Source organism: Salmo salar, chromosome ssa05, assembly GCF_905237065.1.
Source record: "Salmo salar chromosome ssa05, Ssal_v3.1, whole genome shotgun sequence".
Lineage (NCBI taxonomy): Eukaryota > Metazoa > Chordata > Actinopteri > Salmoniformes > Salmonidae > Salmo > Salmo salar.
This window is the reverse complement of record NC_059446.1, coordinates 18,433,147-18,455,464: the sequence shown is the minus strand read 5'-3', so window position 1 is coordinate 18,455,464 and position 22,318 is coordinate 18,433,147. Positions and strand designations below refer to the sequence as shown.

The 22,318-nt window shown below is 44.1% G+C and overlaps 2 protein-coding genes across 2 annotated transcripts in view; one reads left to right on the top strand and one right to left on the bottom strand.

Annotated features, from left to right (window-relative positions):
* Positions 1-289: 289 nt before the first annotated feature.
* LOC106604399 (transcriptional activator protein Pur-alpha) lies at positions 290-6,219 on the bottom strand. Its single transcript, XM_014198983.2, has one exon. The coding sequence runs from the start codon at positions 6,132-6,134 to the stop codon at positions 5,292-5,294; it is 843 nt and encodes a 280-aa protein (XP_014054458.1). The 5' UTR covers positions 6,135-6,219; the 3' UTR covers positions 290-5,291.
* A 918-nt stretch (positions 6,220-7,137) lies between these two features.
* The window catches only part of nrg2b (neuregulin 2b), a 63,849-nt gene continuing 48,668 nt past the window's right edge, over positions 7,138-22,318 (top strand). The window contains exon 1 of the mRNA XM_014198977.2: positions 7,138-8,854. Coding sequence (XP_014054452.1) covers positions 8,446-8,854 — 409 coding nt within the window. The 5' untranslated portion in view covers positions 7,138-8,445. The remainder of the gene's footprint in view (positions 8,855-22,318) is intronic.

Below are 22,318 nucleotides of genomic sequence, written 5' to 3'. Positions count from 1 at the left end.
GTCAATGCGACGTGAACAGTATCCATGCTTCGGCTCCTTTGACTGTGCCAACTTTCCGCATCAACAACACGTCCTCAAAACGGCACAAATTAGCCTACTTCAGCGCAATGGACAGCGCCAATGTCGCATATCGCCATCACCTTGAAAAGTGCCTGACGACTCTTCTAGCGAACTTCAGGTTTCAGCAGCAGGTAGGCCTATTGGTGCCACTACCAGTACTTCTAAATGTAAGTTATTTGGACCATTATGAATTTAAAAAAATCAGTGGAACTTTTAGTCAGACACTCTGTAAAGACACAAGAGCATGAGGAATGCCTGTTTATTGCAATTAGTCATTTTCAGACGACAAAGGCTTTTCCAACATTAAAACAACAACGTACAAAACAGCACACGTTTTGCCATCAACTAAAATTTAATAAGGTAGTGAAAGTACATAAACAAAGTAATGAAGTACAGTAAGATACAAGTTATGATGATGTCAAATGTTGGATGAGCAGATTTTTCAAAGCCAAATGAAGCACCATCGTCATGTAGTCAGGAAAGGCCATGAATCAGTAAGAACTACTCTAGAATGTATGGGGGAAAAGTTAAACATGGTACATCACAGTTTTCAGACCTTATTACCAACTAAAAAATATCAATATTGGTGTAACACTACTTTATCATGCAATTTACTTTAGTAAACCTTCTGAAACACAGACAAAATATACTTCAATAAGTAGAAGAACTCGATACATCTCTGTCCAGCAATGTCACAATGCCTGGAAAGTAATTTATACTCTCTGAATGTGAGATCCCTATCAAAAATAATATGCAGATTTTTTTATTTTCTTAATATATCTAAAGTGCAAGTATTTATCCATTTTATTCAATGCTTTCTGTAAGTATAAAATACAAAAGAAAAAAAACAGCAATATGCTTTTCCTGTTTATATGTTATATTTTTCTGAAACAAGGATCATCATATACACACACACACACACACCACAGATAAAATATTTTGAAAGGTGCAACATATCATATAGGGTTGATAAAGGGTAGTTAGACCATATGGTGACATGGGATATGTTCATTGTGCATTGACCCTCTTCCTCCCCATTGACTTTCATAGATCCTTTTCCCAATGTCTCGTCCCTGTACATAACGGTAGCCTATACAGTCTGCATACATGAAGGACTCTGCATTGGTATGTGCAAAACAGAATGCGTGCTGAGCTAGTAATGGTCAAGATGACTGTTGGCTTCACAAACAAGATTGTGATTGGCCTTGCCCATTATAGACATTGTCTGTGAGTGATTGGTCTGAACTTGAAGGACCAGAGAAATGTCATAGCGACAATAGAACACTGAAACTCAATTGAATGGATCTTTAAACAGCTTGGTAGAATGAATGGAAGTTGGAATTGTAGTGGGAGAGATTCCAGAAGACCACACCTCTAAAGGGACTGGTAGAGGTTGTTACCATGGTCATGCAGCTGTTGTTTAGATCAAAATACACATTCCCACCATTAAGAACTAGTACAAATAAGAAGAACAAAGCACCTATAATAGTTAATCAATTCTAAGACATCTCTCTCTGATGCAAACAGCACAAGCACCATCACCACCACCAATGTTACACTGAACTGAACTAGCCATGCTGCTGCACAGTTACAATCAACCCACTGCAGGTTTTGATTATGGGACAAAAACACCTGGTGTCCATTTTGTGCCCCATTGATTAACTGCAATGTGAGCAACATGGCGAAATCATCAGCTCTAAACCGTGGCAGTTGGTTCTGACCCAACACCGTGTCGATCCTTTAAAATAGGCAGTGTTCTAGAATCTATTACACAGAACCATGCAACTCCGGAACCAGAACGGACCCAGTAGCACCTTGTGAACTGACAAAAAAATAATCACTTTTGTTTAATTATCATTTATTTTTGATGTGCGTTTTACAGAGCGAGGCATACAAACGTAAAACGTGAGCTGAATGATTTAGAATTACGGCCCCATTAAATCAGATCCTCTTTAGCCGACATCCACATAGCTGATATTTTGACTTGTCGGAGGCGGAACCGCGTTAGAGCTGTCAAATCCACAAGCGGCTCCCGGCATCATACCTAAAGCGCACATTGCTATTGGCTGCACAAAGTCGCATTAAGAGAAATCCCATGGAGTCATATTTACAAGTTCAAACACTGGAATGTGAGATGTAATCTACAGCTCAATTAAGCTGATAGAAATCCTCATTAAATGTTAAATGATTTTCAATTTGAACGTCATTATTTCTATATAGCCTACACTTTCTCGTTCTAAACTTCTAACGCGAGTGGGACGGGTGTGGCTTCGTGACAATGATCTCAAGAGCAGCTGCTCACTGATTTGACAGCTACAACGCAGTTCCACTTCGGACACCGCCAAAACATCAGCTATGCGGGTGTTGGCTATCGCCAGTTAACACTTGATCTGATTGACTATAGCCTTCGTCTCTCTAGGGCTGGCCAGTAAGAGAGTTGTGAAAATGGTGTATTGAATTTCCAGGCTTAATGTCTCGCATTTAAAGCCTGAATTCAATCAAGCATTTACTGTGTAGAAATAGCATTTGGTCTTTCACAGCGGTAGTGGAGGTTTGACTGAATTCTGGCTTCAAAATGTTCTCCATATGTGTAGAGCACAACAGAGTCAAATCCACAGTTTACCTGCTATGTAAAAGATCTCTGAAACTCTGGGGCAGTGTTAGGCAGTGTCATGGGTTTCTCTCCAAAAGAGGAGAGAAACCCATGAAGCTTTAATGCTAGCCTAGTAAAGGGCCATTTAATAGGGGTCCTATATGGGGCCCCACATAGGGACCCATGCATCTCGAGGCCTCTTACAGTTATAACTCTGACCGAATCCAAATGGCTGGTGGAATTATAGCAGACCTACCTACTGCTGCTCAGTCTGTCCTCAACATCACGCCAGCCGGCCTGATGGCAGTACAGTACAGTGCAGTAGGTTTAGATCTACAAAACTAATCCAAGCCACCCTGTGATGCTCTAAATCCAGCTACTGATGGTTAACCTAGCTGACTGATTGTTAATCAACGCTTAAAGAAATCCTCTATGGCATTGTTTACTGGTGGACTGAGAGCAAGGAATGCTGGGTAACTGTCAAAATGATTCTGTCTTCACCCCAGGAAGAATGGTTGGTCACTTCATCGTCAGGGCAACCCCCTCTGTCACCACATCAATTTGTTGATGTGTCATTTTCATTGAACTTTTCTCCTTCTGACTTGGGATAATTTATCCCAGTAAAACTAAAAAGTTTCATGATACTACTCAATTCAATTATAAGACACTCAGAAGGGGCAGGACTGTGCTTCTAACACTGACCTGGAGATAAACTTGCTGATTTGTGGGGGGGGGGGGGGGGGATAAGCTATGTCACTGTAGCGATTCTGTGGAAAGAGAAAGACCAGAAACGTGTCTACACTCACTGAAACACAGTGGGGGTTACTGTATATGAAAGTGATGGGAAATCTCACACTAGTTTGAAACCTTTTCACTTAAATGCAGAGAAAGACTTCACATGTCTGTAACAATGCAGAATTCAGCCTCATGCTTTTCAAATATCACATATATATTTGCCTTTTTTTTGTCTATACAACATACAATGCCACGATTGGCAAGTACAATATTGCACACTATAAAGTCATGTCCTCACTGTCTGTCATCACCCTGTGTAGGGGGAGACTGCTGCTCTGACAACATGTGGAGAGTAACATTGAGAAATCAAATAATGCAGTGACAAATTAGACCAGCAAGCCCGGTCTAGTTTGGATTATATTGGAGCTGTAGCACCATAGAAAGATACTGCCTTGGCCTTTTTGGCCTACATCCAGAAAAACCTCACAAGGGGCTCTTAGGGCATCCATCCATCATCCGTCTCCATCTCATCCCCACTGACTGACTACTGTATACGTCCAGTTACATTTTACATGGTGCAAGAGGTGGACAGACACAACCCCACATCTCTGATGACTATCCATGCTCACATTCGAAGTGCTGCTGCTGTCGCTGTTCTAGGGGCCATTCTCTGCTCTCCTGCCTGTGGAGGGAGACAGGCTACAGAAAAGGGCCTCTCTGGCTTGGCTTGTTAGTGTTGACCAATAGCCATACAGCAAACAGTACAGAACTCACAAATGAAAACATACAGTGGTCGAGAGAGATATCATTAACATCGACCACAATGTGAAGCACGTAAACGAGTGGAGTGTATAAGGCACCAGGTTGTTCTGACGTCAGAGAGGATGCGCCCTAGCGGCTCAGCATGCATGTAGCCGCGCGCTGATGCGTCTTTTTACGCGTCTCGCGCTGCCATCACCGGTTGAGCATCTGGTTTTTGTGCCCCATCCCACCCTCCCCCCGAAAAAGAAAACTCGCCCACAGAAAACGTGGGCATCTTAGGATTTAAATACAGCTGATTCACAAAATCATAATTAGTATATCTAAGTTAGCAAATGTTTTATCTAACCATTGTTCCAAATTTGAATGGACATGGTGCAAAAGGGTTGATATTCAATAGTAAAGATGCTTTTATCCCGTTTAGGCCTATATCGACTCTGCTCTCCTCATACAATACTCCATAATGTAGGCCTATGACATGATAGAAACGCTTTTCATAACTACATTTTGGATCAAATTAAACACTAGAACTTTCCCAAATGCCTTTTTAAAAGAGATTTAGGCCTACGCATATTGGCAGAAGTGTCTCTTTTTTCAGTCTGTGCGTTGCGTTCTGCAGTACACGTTAATAGATAGCGCTTTACTTTTTATTTCCTGCGTACCTTATATTAATAAACTACAACTGATTTCAGATATTGGTTTGGTAAAGTAATTTATCATATATATATATATATTTGTGCTGATGTCAAATGTTGGTTTACATGGAGATCTTCGTAATTTCCAATTTACGTTTATTTTTTCGTTTTGCACTTTGGAAACCTTTTCGAAATAGCTTGGACGTGTGCAAAATCGGGTTGTTTGTTAGAGCAATAAACACTGTTCATTGTCATTTAAATCAAGTAGGAAACAGTTCATATTTTACAGTTCAAACAAGTTATTGATAGCAGCGGCTTACTGTTAAAATGGTTGGTAAGTGGGTGACATCCAGCAATGAACGACGAGACAGTAGGCTACTGCCAGTCTGACTGTGAAGGTTGTGTGTGGGGTGCTTCCCTTGGAATTCTCTCTTTATATTTTACAGTAAAAGTCTGATTATAAAGTCTGGTGTTTGTTGTTATTTATTTCTGCTCAAGCCGGTAATCCGTCAATCATCGTCCCCGTCGTCACCATGTTGGCCCTCCGGTAGGAGTTCGGAGGCCCGTTTCTCTCTACTCCGCTCCTGGATCTTTCTCATCTCCTCGGCATATTTACAGAACGTGTTGCCGAATTTGGACCACACTTTGCACGGAACAGTGATGGAGTTCCGGTAGGTAGGCTTCACCTCGCTGACCCGCATGAACACTCCGTACTTGTTAGAACCCACGTCGAAGAAAAAGCGTTTGTTGTCAACAGTCAAGGAAGTGCCCTCGGGTAGTTCTGCTGGTTCCTCGTCCACACCGTAATCATCGATGAGTTTGGCCAAAGCGTCACGGAACTCGATAAGTCCCTGCGCTGGAAGCGCGATGGTCTGGCCTTGTGCACTTCCCAATCCGGGCCCCCGATTAACGGTCTGACGGATCCTTAGGAACCGCCCCCTCTGGTTCTCTTTCAGATCCATGTAATATTTGCGATTCTCTCGCACTAGAAATTCGCTCTTGAGGGCACGCCGGGGCTCATCCTGCACTATATCCGGGTTGCTCGGGCCCAGCTGGGCGTAATGTTCGATGAAGTCCCCGAGATAGTCACGGAACTCCACTGCCACTGACATAGAGAGAGTGAGGCGGCTCTTATTTCCCCCAGCTCCGACCTCGGCTATCTTTAGGAAGCGGCCTTTTGCATTCTGCTTCACGTCTAGGTAGAAGCGCTTATTCTGGATGTCGACTCGCTTTGACGCGAGCTCCTCGGTGTCGTGTTGCAGTCTTGCCGCGGCGCCCATCGCGCCCGGAGGCAGGGAGCCGGGGCCTGTGGCCAGCCCTCCGTGGTCACTGCCACTGTCTCTGTCCGCCATGATGCTGCCTCCTGCTTACCTTCCACCGTCTCCCTCAGCCTGCTGCAACCTCGACTGCCTGTCACCCACACCGACGATATCGCGAGAGCGCTAAGCTTTAGAAAGGAAATGAAAGCAGCCTACTGTAGTTCATATTACATGCTGTTCTGAGAGGGGTGTATTCAAGAGATACACGTTTGCGCCTAAACTGTGTAGTAGCTGCACATAATTCAGTAACGTTGTAACTAAATTGAAGCTCTTCACAATGTGTTATGATGCAATGCATCATTATAATGTCCCTCATTTTTATTTCCTATTAGTAATATGAAATCATAATCTTTCACAGAATTGCCTATACTACTTCCACTGGTCATCATCTGCCATGAGAGAAACGGGTGTCTTGTCTGTATCTGTAGCATCTAGCACATTCCTCGAATGAAACACTGGCCCACCCATGTGTCAAACCGAGCAGAGACAGATAATACAAACGTGTATTTTATTGATATACATCATCTCTTCTTAATCACCCTTGCATTTAAACATAATACAGCTAGGTGGATAAAATGACATATAAAAGTCGAATTAACTGATAAAGGTTTATTTGTCTTTTCATGAGAGAATAGACTCATATGTTTGGAGTGTTGGAGTGATTTGATTGAGAATAAATATTGAGCTTCAAAAAGGAAAAATATTTTTATGAATAACTAAAATAATATTTAGTCTATTATGTGAACTGTAAGATGATGAGGTAGAATGAGTCACATATCCTTAGTATGATCAGAAATCACCGTATTAATCAGTTCTCTTCCAGTGACTGATATCGACATCAAATTCTCTGACCTCTAGCAAGGACGGCTAGCTCGCGCTCTGAACGGGCGAGCGGGGGAATCTTGAAGGAATTAAGTGATTGATTGATTGATTGGGGGGGGAGAAGGGGGGAGGGATGGATGGATGGTAGAGGTTTGAATAACTTGTGAGCCACCACTGTAAGCTGTGTATGAGCAAGCTTTCGTCACACTGTTAAGGATTTGAGAAGAGATCAACATATTTTAAAGGCATCCACCTATCCTGTACAAAGATAACGAGTATCATTTTGGCATATGTGGCTTCCGTATTACTTCGATGCTGGTTGGCCTAATCGATATTCTCACATGTGGCCACACGCTGAGCCACTCGGCCACCACCACACACATTATTAATTTTCTCTCGGTGCAGAAATCTCCAGCCCTGCATGAACATGCCCGCAGGACCCAGTGCCTTTGTAATAGGTGAAGCCGTTGTTGGCCATCGTTCCGTGAGGGTTGCCTGTTTGGCGCTAGCTGCATCGGTTTGGTCAGATTAGACAGAAAGAGAGGTCTCCAATTTACAGGTTGTCGTGCTATAGGCTACTACTGGAACCATTGAGACATTTTCGCAGCGTTAGTCATCGCACTAGCCGCAGTGTAGCCTTGTCTCTCTGAATAGCCAGCCGTGTAGTTCAGTACGCACTCTTCTAAGTGTTGGGTTTGGTTGATATCATCTTTTTAAACCGAACCGCAACCGAACCATATGCTGCTGCTATAATGGTCGTCCATGGTTCTGACTTCGGGCGGTTTCTCTGACCTGTTGTCAGTGGTCTGAGTGGTGTTGGGCCAGTGTGTTGGGCGCGCGGCTCCGGTCATTAGTGTTTGCGCAGGAAGTGGCAGCCGACGCCAGTGGCCGAGCAGGTGATGTTTGCTCACGTAAGCCGTTCGCGTTTGAGGGGTGCAAGGGACGCGGCTGGAGGGATTGCGCTGTTGCATCGCCTAACTGGATAACCAGATAACCGCTGTCTTCTGTAGTCTCCGTTTTACCGAAAAGGAATCCGATTTTTCTACACTTCTGAAGGTGGATCAAGAAGCCCGACCTTGTGTGTGTCTGTCTGTGTATTTATGCTTTTTTTCTAACAATCATTTTCCGTTATAGAAAGGCAATGCGCCCACCCATGCGATGACATTTGTTGGTGAGAGAGGATAGACTGTAGAGGCTTCATGCAGAACCTCTGGTTTCGAGTAGAGGGTCATTTACGAGTCTCGGTTTGCGTTTCAGGAGAAAAAAATTGTGTTGAAGGAGAATGCAGCAACCACATTTTTAACCATGCAGAACCGGGCCGTTTCCGCTTCTTAGGCTGGTGTGTCCCCATCTGAAAGTTTATGGGGAAAGCGGCAGACACAGATGGCATGGACACTTATACAAGGTCTGCCGCTCTGCCCTGCTATCGGAGCCTATTCGCAGTCTCCCACTTCAACCCCGCTCCGTCATCCGCGCCCCTCAGCCGCCCCAGCACTGCAGCAACCGAGCCACGGCCGACGGCATGAGGCTTGATCCGGTGCATTTCTCCATGCTGGTCATCGGGGTCTCCTTCGCCTGTTACGCCCCGAGTCTCAATTCCCTCCAGGACCAGGCGTATCGATCTGCCGTGGTCATCGAGGGCGAGGTGCGCTCCTCACCGGAAAACGTCTCTCGGGAGCCTTACAGTGTAAATGTCAAAGTGCTGGACGTGTGGCCCGTGAACAGCGGCGGGCTCGAGCGGGAGCAGCTCGTGACTGTCGGAGACTTCGGTTCCGAGGCCCCGTGCACCACCGTGGAGGAGAACCACAGATATATATTTTTCATGGACCCAACAGGCGAGCCTTTAGTATTCAAGGCATCGTTTGCTCCGCTGGACGCCAGCGGAACGGACCTGAAGAAGGATGTGGAGAGCGTGTTGTGTGAGGACTGCGGTAAGTTTAGCTTTTATTGGACGCTTTAGGGCCGCACGCGAATGCCCCGGTGATATAAGGAGTCTCCGGTCTCCTTGTGAGTGTTTATAGGGGATGATTGACATGGTTCAATTCTCCATGCCCCGGTGACACAACCAAGACGGTGCATTTTTTCCGAGGACATCAGACCATGAATGGATGAGTGAGACAGATGTCCTAGATACTGTAGTACATTAGGATATAGGTGAGAGTGATGTAGAATAGGTTATACTTGGTGACGAGTGAGACGATTATCATGTCTAAAGCGCTTTGATTTGATATGGACAATCCATCAATATGAAAATGATATACCATCTATAGTGTGCATGTTGGTAAGATATTGGCCTGCTTCGCTATGTGGAGTCAAAAGATGGAGCATAGATGCTGTACAAAACCCTCTGTGTGTGTGTGTGTGTGTGTGTGTGTGTGTGTGTGTGTGTGTGTGTGTGTGTGTGTGTGTGAAATATTCCATGTCTAAGAATGGGGTGGCAAGGTATTAGAGAGAGAGAGTGAGATAAAGAGAGTGAGAGAAAGCGAGAGGGAACATGGAGTGAATCTGACAGAATATTGACACAGTTTAATTTCAAATACCCATCAGTATTCATTCAGATGTCAGTTAGCTCTAAAACAGCATGGAGACTGACACCATGTGACAGGAAATAGGGAGACCAACCAGCTAGTCCTAACCGGTCGGTGCTGTTAGATCAGGTGGTGGATATTTGGTCCCTTAGGGCCCTTCACTAAAGATCAGAGCCATGACAATGTTTCAGCACCGTGGACAGCTCATATTCTCTGACCTCTGAATAGCATCCATCCATTCTCAGTCTGTTTTATTTGTTGTCATGCATGATAAGAGTAAGACAGTGGCCTATTTCCTCTTTAAACCATCAGTTACATTATCTGCTAATCTCTGTGACAAATTCTCTGGATGTGTCCAAAATATTCTGGAGAACTGAAGCTTTCTTTGCTCAGCTCGTCACCTTTGGCATGATGAAACAACACCGGTATGATCAGGGCCCATATGTATCAAGCATCTTAGAGTAGGGGTGCTGATTTAAGATCAGTTTAACCTTTTATATCACAATTAATAAGATTCCATGTACAGGAAATACCTGATCCTAGATCAGCACTTCTATTCTGAGATGCTTGACACATGCCGCCCCTGGTCTCTAGCCAAGGCTAACATTAAGATCTTCCTGACAGCATTTCAGCACTATGGACAGTGTATAGTGTGCCTGACCTCTGAGTAGAATCCATGATGAGAAAATAAACAATCTTTCCTCAACTCGTTCTCATTGCCCCCATGACCACTAATCTGAAAGGCCTTGATGGGTGAAAGTGATGCAGGTGAAACCTATCCACCACTTTCACCTATCAGTGCTCATAATAGAGAGAAGACAACATGATGCTTGGAGTGTTTGTCTCTGTCAGCTGTGTGTTTCTGTATGGTTGCACCATTCCCTGTCTGCAGCTGAAGTGCTATACTTGTTATTTGGTTTAGTGTCATCTCTGCTTGCTGAGAGAGGGATGACAGTATTGTAGGTAATCTGCTACTCAGATGCTGCCATCAAAGACCACAATTCCTTGACTCAACAGTGACACAGACAGACTCGACTCACCACTGGAACCTCATCTATGCAAAGTCCCAGATGTACAGAGAGGCTCCAGTGCTCTGACTATCTATCTACACAAGTCTCTCTCTCTCTCTCTGTCCCTATAGAGCAGCATTATATCTCAGCTACGGCCTCACACACAACACAGAACTGCTGCTCTGCTGCAAATGCCTCAGCATGCTGTCTTTAGCAGATAGTTCTGGGGCTTGTATAAATGATGTACACTGACTGAGGTTTGAGGGTAAGTGTGTCCTGTAAGCAGGATGTATATGTAACACGGGATATGAACCTGGTTCTCCCACAGGAGCAACCAACGTCTTAGACCGTTAGACCAAGAGGATATTCCCTCTCGGGTCCGAGGGCAGACACTGGGTTTTGAAGATCGCAGGAGGGGCTACCTAGTCACGTGACCATGACCAACTCACGTCTGCTACATACAGACCAGTGTTACTGTCATTTGTGGTCTAGAAACATCAAACTGTTCTGCTGTGCCTTGATTACAGTTACTGTGCGTGTGCACGTGCTTGGGCACACGTATGTGTGTGTGTGTGTGTGTCTAGATGCCTAGAGGTCATCTGAGGTCTGCGTTGAGGATGTGCATGTATGTGGTATAATCACTTCTATGACCTGGCTATTAGAATCCTATCAGGATTGGTGTGAACATGGTTCTCCCATCAGCCACCTGCTACCGCTACAGATGTGTGTTGTATCAGACACATTCAGGTAAGCTGTACAAGCACTGCTCCTGCTTTGAGTGTGTATGTGTGTGGACATCATTCCAGACCTCCCAGTGCATTTGTGAATAATGTAACAGCACTCATCCTTTCCTGTCCCTCAGTGCAAACTGAACCAAGTCACGAGGCTTTTTAGAAGGACCATGAGAAGAGCAGATGATTGTATTTGTAAAGGCAAGGTACCTTCGTGTCCCCCTCCTCAGCCATGCATCCATCCATCCCATGCTCAAGGATGGTTGCCACACCCCTTTCTGTCTCTCTGTGTTTCTCTGTCTCTCGCTCTCTCTCCGAGGAAGTATGAGAGATTATCTTTCTCTGATTCTCTCTCTCTCTCTCTTTCTCCCTCTCTCTTTTAGAATCTCTACCTCTTCACAGAAGATGTATGGAATCAATGCCTCAATCCTCTAATCAGAAGAATACTGTCTGTTCTGCAGGTTTAGAAGATGTAGAACCCCGCAGTGAGACGTGTGTCTCTGAAATGAGGGGATAGATAAATATGAAAGAGAGGGGGGAGAGGTGATGGAGGGAGCAATGAGGGAGAGGTGACAGAGAGAAAGTGAGGTGTGGAGGTTAGAGAGCAAGAGAGAGTGTAAGAGAGAGAGAGATATAGATGGAAGGAGGAGAGGTAGTCGGGGAGGGAGAGGTGGTAGCATGGCTTGCACACGACTCAGAACCCTGTCAGGAGGGGGGAAAGAGGGAGCGAGAGGGGGAGAGGGGGAGAGAAGGGAGAGTAGGGAGTGAATAGCTTTTCCCCACCGCTCTGCCCGCAAGCGCTTCATCAACTATTAATCACTAACTCTGCTCATCCTCTCTCTCTCTCCCTCTCTTCTTCCATATCCCCCTGTTTCTACCTATCCTCCTCTCTCTCTCCCTCTCTTCTTCCATATCCCCTGTTTCTACCTATCCTCCTCTCTCTCTCCCTCTCTTCTTCCATATCCCCCTGTTTCTACCTATCCTCCTCTCTCTCTCCCTCTCTTCTTCCATATCCCCCTGTTTCTACCTATCCTCCTCTCTCTCTCCCTCTCTTCTTCCATATCCCCCTGTTTCTACCTATCCTCCCCTCTCTCTCTCCCTCTCTTCTTCCATATCCCCCTGTTTCTACCTATCCTCCCCTCTCTCTCTCTCCCTCTCTTCTTCCATATCCCCCTGTTTCTACCTATCCTCCCCTCTCTCCCTCTCTTCTTCCATATCCCCCTGTTTCTACCTATCCTCCCCTCTCTCTTTCACACACATCCTCTATTCCTTCCTCTCTCTCTCTCCCTCTCTTCTTCCATATCCCCCTGTTTCTACCTATCCTCCCCTCTCTCTCTCTCCCTCTCTTCTTCCATATCCCCCTGTTTCTACCTATCCTCCCCTCTCTCTCTCTCTCCCTCTCTTCTTCCATATCCCCCTGTTTCTACCTATCCTCCCCTCTCTCCCTCTCTTCTTCCATATCCCCCTGTTTCTACCTATCCTCCCCTCTCTCTCTCTCTCCCTCTCTTCTTCCATATCCCCATGTTTCTACCTAACCACCCCTCTCTCTCTCCCTCTCTTCTTCCATATCCCCATGTTTCTACCTAACCACCCCTCTCTCTTTCGCACACATCCTCTATTCCTTCCTCTCTCTCTCTCTCCCTCTCTTCTACCATATCCCCCTGTTTCTACCTATCCTCCCCTCTCTCTTTCACACACATCCTCTATTCCTTCCTCTCTCTCTCTCTCCCTCTCTTCTTCCATATCCCCCTGTTTCTACCTATCCTCCCCTCTCTCTTTCACACACATCCTCTATTCCTTCCTCTCTCTCTCTCCCTCTTCTTCCATATCCCCCTGTTTCTACCTATCCTCCCCTCTCTCTTTCGCACACATCCTCTATTCCTTCCTCTCTCTCACACGCATACTATCAATCTCTTTCTCTCTCTATTTCTGTCTCCCCCTCTCTCACCTCTCCCTACCTTCCCAATATCTGACAAAATATCTGTCTCCTCTCTTCCTCCACTTTCCGTTCCCTCACTCCCACACTCCCTGTTCTCCTTTCTCACACAACAGGCTTTCCATATTAGGAGGACAGTGAGTGAATCTTGTACAGTAGCTTATCCTCGGGACTGTAACCAGGGTTTGAGTTGTAGTGAGGTCCGGAAGATCATTTACTGCATTTCTATACAAGAAAAAAACAGCAAAAAAATGACCCCAGCCATTATCAACTTGGCTGCTGTAGGTTCATTCACCTCAGTCCATCTACAAACACATAGCCTATTAGCTTTACAATGTTATACCCCTGAAAGGAGGGAAATATGAGAAATGATTCACACTGACGTGTAGCATCAGTGACGTAACCAAAACGTGTGACATTTTTAGAACTATATTGTTTGCATGTTGATAAGATTTTAATGCAGACCTATAGGGAAGATAGGTGCTGTGGACATGTTCATATTGAAACATACAGTGGTTGTATTTTAAGGTAGACCTATAGGGAAGATAGGTGCTGTGGACATGTTCATATTGAAACATATGTAACAGTGTAGGTTCCGTCCCTCTCTTCGCCTCAACCCGGGCTCGAACCAGGGACCCTTGCACACATCAACAACTGACACCCCACGAAGCATCGTTACCCATCGCGCCACAAAAGCCGCGGCCCTTGCAACGCAAGGGGAAACCCTACTTCAAGTCTCAGAGCGAGTGACGTCACTGATTGAAATGCTATTAGCGCGCACCACCGCTAACTAACTAGCCATTTCACATCGGTTACACATACAGTGGTTGTATTTTAAGGTAGACCTATAGGGAAGATAGGCCATGTGGACATGTTCATATTGAAACATACAGTGGTTGTATTTTAAGGTAGACCTATAGGGAAGATAGGCCATGTGGACATGTTCATATTGAAACATACAGTGGTTGTATTTTAAGGTAGACCTATAGGGAAGATAGGCCATGTGGAGATGTTCATATTGAAACATACAGTGGTTGTATTTTAAGGTAGACCTATAGGGAAGATAGGCCATGTGGACATGTTCATATTGAAACATACAGTGGTTGTATTTTAAGGTAGACCTATAGGGAAGATAGGCCATGTGGACATGTTCATATTGAAACATATCTTCTTTAAGTTCCTAACTTGTCTGTTTAGATTAGTCAACATTTTCTAAGTTTGGGAACAACTGTACTAAGCTCTCTCTCTGCTTGTTTCCTCTCTCTCTATGTGTCCTCCTCTTCCTCTGCTTCCTCTGTTTCCTCTTGCATGCACTACAGCAAGCCTCAGCCTCACCACTGAGCACCACATCACTAGCCTACTCAGTAGCCTACTCTCTGTAAAGCACAGTTATTGTGAGAACTTAGAAGCATATTTTTTGCTCCTGCTGAGGTAGGCTCCGTTTAACGTTAGCATCTTACTTCATCCTTCTAGCTGGCTAAGTAATACTAACCAGAGCCCTTCAACATTACTGAAATAGAAGTTTCTGCCGGCATGGAGACACCTGACTGACTGATATAGCCTATCTATAAGCGACTATTTACCAGTTGTGCACTCATTCTCTGAAAGTCATTTTTTGTTTGTTTGGGGGTTGTCTGTAGACATGGCAGGAGTCGCGGGTCGGTTTTAAAGTGGACCATTTAGACACTGTCATTTTCACGTTTTCATAAATTCTTAGAATGTTTGGGATTTAAGTATAGTAAGGAATTTGTAAAATTTCTATAGCAATGTAGAGTGGGAAAGTGGTCGTGCGTTTGTACAATTAATAGAGACTGCAGTAAATAAAACCGAATAAAAACATACAGTACCAGTCAAAAGTTTGGACACACCTACTCATTCCAGGGTTTTTCTTTATTTTTACTATTTTCTACATTGTAGAATAGTAGTAAAGAAATCAAAATGATGAAATAACACATATGGAATCATGTAGTAACCAAAAAAGTGTTAAACAAATCAAAATGTATTTTATATTTGTCACGGATCCCTCCAGAACTTTCATCATGCACACCTGGCCCCTATCTCCACTGATTTTATTTGTATATATGTGCCCTTTGGTTTCCATTGGGCAGTCGATTATTTTCACAATGTCCGTTGGTGCATGTGAGTATATGTGCTGTGTGTTTTGGGCTTTCATGCCCTTGTGGATTGCGCAGATGATTACGGGTCTCGTCCCGTGTTAATCATCGTGTGTATGTGTTACTTATTCAGTGTACTCCTCGCTCTTTTGTTTGGGTTTCAGCCCTGTGTTTTGTTACGTGTTTGTTAGGTCTTCGTCCCCGTGCCTTTACACGGCACACCGTAATTTGGGATGAATAAAAAAAACTATTACACATTACTGCGCCTGTCTCCCGAATCTCTTCATACCTACGTGGCAATATTTGAGATTCATGAAAGTAGCCACCATTTGCCTTGATGACAGATTTGCACAGTCTTGGCATTCTCTCAACCAGCTTCACGAGGTAGTCACCTGGAATGCACTTCAATTAACAGGTGTGCCATGTTAAAAGTTAATTTGCAGAAATTCTTTCCTTAATGCATTTGAGCCAATCAGTTGTGTTGTGACAAAGTAGGGTGGGTATACAGAAGATAGCCCTATTTGGTAAAAGACCAAGACCATCCATATTATGGCAAGAACAGCTCAAATAAGCAAAGATAAACGAGAGTCCATCAGTTCTTTAAGAAATGAAGGTCAGTCAATCCGGAAAATGTCAAGAACTTTGAAAGTTTCTTCAAGTGCAGTTGCAAAAACCATCAAGCTCTATGATGAAACTTGCTCTCATGAGGACCGCCACAGGAATGGAAGACCCAGAATTACCTCTGCTGCAGAGGATAAGTTCCTTAGAATAACTGCACCTCAGATTGCAGCCCAAATATGTAACTCAATATGTAACTCAACATCAACTGTTCAGAGGTCGAATTGCTGCAAAGAAACCACTACTAAAGGACACCGTTAAGAACTAGAAGCTGTCGGAACTAGAAGCACAAGCATTTCGCTACACTCGCATTAACATCTGCTAACCATGTGTATGTAACAAATAACATTTGATTTGATTTGAGAAGAGACTTGCTTGGGCCAAGAAACACGAGCAATGGACATTAGACCGGTGGAAATCTGTCTTTTAGTCTGATGAGTCCAAATTTGAGATTTCTGGTTCCAACCTTTGTGAGACGCAGAGTAGGTGAACGGATTATCTCTGCATGTGGTTCCACCGTGAAGCATGGAGCAGAAGGTGTGATGGTGTGGGGGTGCTTTGCTGGTGACACTGTCAGTGATTTATTTAGAATTCAAGGCACACTTAATCAGCATGGCTACCACAGCATTCTGCAGTGATACACCATCCCATCTGGTTTGTGTTTTTCAACAGGACAATGACCCAAAACACACCTCCAGGCTGTGTAAGGGCTATTTGGCCAAGAAGGAGAGTGATGGAGTGCTGCATCAGATGACCTGGCCTCCACAATCACCCGACCTCAACCCAATTGAGATGGTTTGGGATAAGTTGGACCACAGAGTGAAGGAAAAGCAGCCAATAAGTGCTCAGCATATGTGGGAACTCCTTCAAGACCGTTGGAAAAGCATTCCAGGTGAAGCTGGTTGAGAGAATGCCAAGAGTGTGCATTCAAGGCAAAGAGTGTGCATTCAAGGCAAAGGGTGGCTACTTTGAAGACTATCAAATATATTTTGATTTGTTTAACACATTTTTGGTTACTACATGATTCCATATGTGTTATTTCATAGTTTTGATGTCTTCACTATTATTCTATAATGTAGAAAATAGTAAAAATATAGAAAAACCCTTGAATGAGTAAGTGTGTCCAAACTTTTGACTGATACTGTATATCTCGTCCAAAACCGGAGTCTACACAGGCCTGTTGCGCTATAGCCAGTCAGAGCTACAGTAGGCCTTTATACAAACAAGCCATTTGCCACACGAGCCTGCCATCATTCACTTTGAACTGGACTGTGTGTTTACAGGCAGTTACAACAGCATGACTTTAGATCATTAAAACGCATTCACCAAAAGACACAAAATACACCTGAATGGATTTCTGCTAATATGTAAAGAACACGGGGTCTTCTTACATTTGGGAACTTTACAGTCCTATTGATCAAACAACCATGAAAAGGTAGGCTCTCTCTCTGTTATGCACATAAACAACAACAAGATCAACAACTAATGCTAGCCAGAGCAAGATGAACTAAAATCTAACGAAGCCCCTCAAACTTTTGAAGCTAGTTAGCCGTCAACATTGATGGGGAATTGTATCCGACTAGTCCTTCTGCAGCTTGCCTGCCGATACATGCTTGTCCCAACCAAGCACACAAGTTAACTGGCTAAAGTTGGCTAGCTTGCTAGCTAGCTACTTCCAGATACAAATGAAAGAACACCTCACTCTGACAATTTTACACGCCGTAGCAGAGCTGGTTAGGCTGTTTATATGAGAGTGAATGTGCGAATGCAAGAGATATGCTAACTGGATAAAAGTTGTTCAAGTTCTTGCTAGCTAACCAAATGACACCTGCATCTTTCGCTGTGTAAAGCCACCGAAAAACTATATGAGGCGAAAAAGTCAGTCCCTCACCCACTCCTCCAATGGCATGAATTGACATCCTCCTAGCAGCTAGCTATCTAGCTAACGTTAGGCTCCGTGTTTTTATCCTAGACTATTAGCCACATTATGACTGACTTGTGATCATTGCCCTTGCTAGTCTGATTGTATTGATATTCCCAGCCTTAGTTACGTTCGTCCGTTTTTTGGTCCAAAATATTGAGTCTGAAACTGAAACAGTGCATCCCGAATGGAGGCAGCAAACAATTTACCAGGCCAGCTGTGATTTACAACCTGATAGCAATGATTTTGGTCTACCAAGATATGTATTGGTGAATTATATTAATCATGTATTGAACTGCATCCATCTATTCTGTCAACAATGCCTGAATGTACGTCATGAAATGTTGAGCCAAATAGAACCTATTTTTAAAACCTCTTATAAAGTTTGTTTTGTAGCATACGCTGGGAATTTCATCTTTTTTACTGATATCATGATTGTCTGTTTGTTTCATATCAGCAAAGTAGTTAAAATGCTGTCAGTTCCACTTTAAAAGCCGACTGCGAGCTGAGGTAGTTCGTTTCACGTCTCAGGCCCTCGGACTGCCATGCGAGAGGGCGGTGTTAGCCGTTTGAGAGAGTGGTGAATGTGCTTCTAAAAAGGCAAATCCAGGAGATGCAGGATAACATATTGTGCATTAGGAAAGTATTCAGACCCCTTGACTTTTTCCACATTTTGTTACGTTACTGTCTTATTCTAAATAAAAAAATAATAATAATGTTTTCCATCAGTCTACACACAATATGACAAAGCGAAAACAGGTTTTCAGAAATGTTTGCAAATGTATTAAAAATAAAAAAACAGAAATACCTTATTTACATAAGTATTCAGACCCTTTGCTATGAGACTCGAAATTGAGCCCAGGTGCATCCTGTTTCCATTGATCATCCTTGAGATGTTTCTACAACTTGATTGGATTCCACCTGTGGTAAATTGAATTGATTGGACATGATTAGGAAAGGCACACACCTGTCTATATAAGGTCCCACAGTTGACAGTACATGTCAGAGCAAAAACCAAGTCATGAGGTCGAAGGAATTGTCCGTAGAGCTCTGAGACAGAATTGTGTCGAGGCACAGATCTGGGGAAGGGTACCAAAACATTTCTGCAGCATTGAAGGTCCCCAAGCGCACAGTGGCCTCCATCATTCTTAAATGGAGGAAGTTTGGAACCACCAAGACTCTTCCTAGAGCTGGCAGCCTGGCCAAACTGAGCAATCGGGGGAGAAAGGCCTTGGTCAGAGTGGTGACCAAGAACCCGATGGTCACTCTGCCAGAGCTCCAGAGTTCCTCTGTGGAGATGGGAAAACCTTCCAGAAGGACAACTATCTCTGCAGCACTCCACCTATCAACTATCTCTGCAGCACTCAGGCCTTTATGGTAGAGTGGCCAGACGGAAGCCACTCCTTAGTAAAAGGCACATGACAGCCCGCTTGGAGTTTGCCAAAAGGCCCCTACAGGACTCTCAGACCATGAGGTACAAGATTATCTGGTCTGATGAAACCAAGATTGAACTCTTTGACCTGAATGCCAAGCATCACGTCTGGAGGAAACCTGGCACCAACTCTACGGTGAAACATGGTGGTGGCAGCATCATGCTGTGGGATGTTTTTCAGTGGCAGGGACTGGGAGACTAGTCAGGATTGAGGTAAAGATTAACGGAGCAAAGTACAGAGGGATCCTTGATGAAAACCTGCTCCAGAGCACTCAGGACCTCAGACTGGGACGAAGGTTTACCTTCCAACAGGATAATGACCCTAAGCACACATCCAAGACAATGCAGGAGTGGCTTCAGGACAAGTCTCTGAATGTCCTTGAGTGGCACAGCCAAAGCCCGGACTTGAACCTGATTGAACATCTCTGGAGAGACCTGAAAATAGCTGTGTAGCAACGCTTCCCATCCAACCTGACAGAGCTTGAGAGGATCTGCAGAAAAGAATGAGTGAAACTCCCCAAATACAGGTGTGCCAAGCTTGTAGCGTCATACCCAAGAAGACTCGAGGCTGTAATCGCTGCCAAAGGTGCTTCAATAAAGTACTAAGTGAAGGGTCTAAATACTTATGTAAATGTGATATTTCAGTTTTACATTTTGTATACATTTGCAAGCACTTCAAAAGTCCTGTTTTTACTTTGTCGTTATGGGGTATTGTGTGTCGATTGATGAGGGGAAAAAACTATTTCATGAATTTTAGAAAAAGGCTGTAATGTAACAAAAATGAATGTGGAAAAAGTCAAGGGGTCTGAATACTTTCCCAATGCACTGTAAGGAACAAACCACTGTTCAAGATTCCACTCGTTCCCAAAGAGGCAGGTATGAATAGAACTGAGTCAGATAAAGAATATAAGCATTCTGAGATTTGATCAACGCTGGGAGCAATATTTAGATGTTGACCCGTAATAGATTGTATTTATTGTGTACAAAATATATATTTGTATTATTATTAGGACCTCGGTGTCCTCACATGTAATTATAGCCATGCTTAACCTTGTAGGCTTGGTGTGTGTGTGTGTGTGTGTGTGTGTGTGTGTGTGTGATCCCCCTGACATGTGCTCCTCAATAGTCTTGCATACTGCTCTCATACTACATTGAGCTTAGAGATTTGAATAGGTCTACATGTATACAGGAGATACCGTTGAGGTTCAAATGTGCCTCTAAACGCAATGCAATCGATATATGAGACAGGGAGAGATTGACATGCACTCTGGTGTCAAAGAGAGAGAGAGAGAGGGAGAGAGAGCGAGAGAGAGATAGAACATGTCATGGAGGGACTCTGGGACACATTCCACTGGGCACAGAGGTCAGTTCAACATCTAGTTTTGATTTGATTGAGTGATCAAATAACATGAATTCAAACTGAAATCAACAACAAATGTCACCATGTCATTGGATTTAGGTTAAAAGTTGGTTGAAAAAAAGACAAAATGCCCTTACGTTTGGGTTGAAATTACGTGGAAACAACATTTATTCATGACATTAATCTTTCTCTCACACACACACACTCAAACACACACACCCTCATTCACACTCGGTTACAGGCTTTCATCCACTCAGGTTTGCTCCTGTCTGTACAGAGGTTAGTTATTTTATGTGCTCCAGATCTACAGGCCTATTCTGCCAGTGTATCATTCAAGAGCAGGACTGCAAATGCGCATCTCTCTCCCCTTCTCTTGCCTCCCTCGCTCTCCCTCTGCCTCTCTCTCTCCCTCTCCCTCTCTGGTTTCCATGGTGACAGCTTTGCACTGCAGAAATCACACCGATCTGAGACTGAGATAGAAGTGCTTCTCTCTTTCATACATGAACACACACACACACACACACACACACACACACACACACATACACACAGATACATATGCAGAACGCAACACTCACATATGTTCACACATTCACACAAACAATCACACAGCACTGACATTCTGTTTCCCACAGGACATGTAGATTTGATGAATGTACTGTGGTATCGCCTTCACACCCCGGTCTATAGATCCCCTCCCTCCATATGTCCATGTGCTGTGTTCCTCACCATGAGTTGGCTTGGCGCTGTGACACACACCCTCCTGTTAACAGCCCTAATTGATTTGGCTTTCATATCACTCTCTGTTATTGAATCAAGCTTAGCAAAAAATCAGATCAATTCTGTTGATGCCTTTCTCTGAAGGGACAGAAGCAGAGGGGGAGAGGAGATGGGGCGGAGTGAAGGGAGGAGAGGGGAGGCAGTGTTAGCGTCAGCTGACCTTGAGAGAAGGACCCCTTGATGAAAGCCTGTGAGTGCTGGTCACGTCTGATTGGCCAGTGGAGTACTGACCATGCGCGATTGGTCCAACTGTGTTCTATTCAGGCTGGGCACTGCCCCAGTGTTCTAACAGCGGAATCCTCAGATCACTCAGTGATACAGAAGGCTTGGCTCAGCAAGTTCAGCATCACACACACACAAACACATACACACAGGTCTGGAAAATCAAGATGCATTTGTAATATGCTAGAGGTGTTAAACTTGTTGTGGCTTGCTCAGTGTCTGTGGTGTGTGTATTATGTATGGTGTCAGTGCCAGGTGTGTATGTGTGTACAGCGTGTGTATGTAATATTGCCCAGATGTCTTTGATTCATTGTCAGAGAGAAGGGGAGAGGACAGTATATGGGGAGAGAGATGTTAAGTTTAAGGAAAGACTGTATTATGTAGAGAGGGGATCATTATCAAATCAAACTTTATTTGTCACATGCGCCAAATACAACAAGTGTAGACTTTACCGTGAAATGCTTACTAACAAGCCCTTAACCAACAGTGCAGTTCAAGAAGAGTTAAGAAAATATTTACCAAGGAGACTAAAATAAAAAGTAATAATGAAAAAGTAACACAATAAGAATAACAATAATGAAGTTATATACAGGGGGCACCGGTACCGAATCAGTGTGCGGGGGTACAGGTTAGTTGAGGTAATTTGTACATGTAGGTAGGGGTGAAGTGACTATGCATAGATAATAAACAGCGAGTAGCAGCAGTGTACAAAAGGGAGGGGGGTCAATGTAAATTGTCCAGTG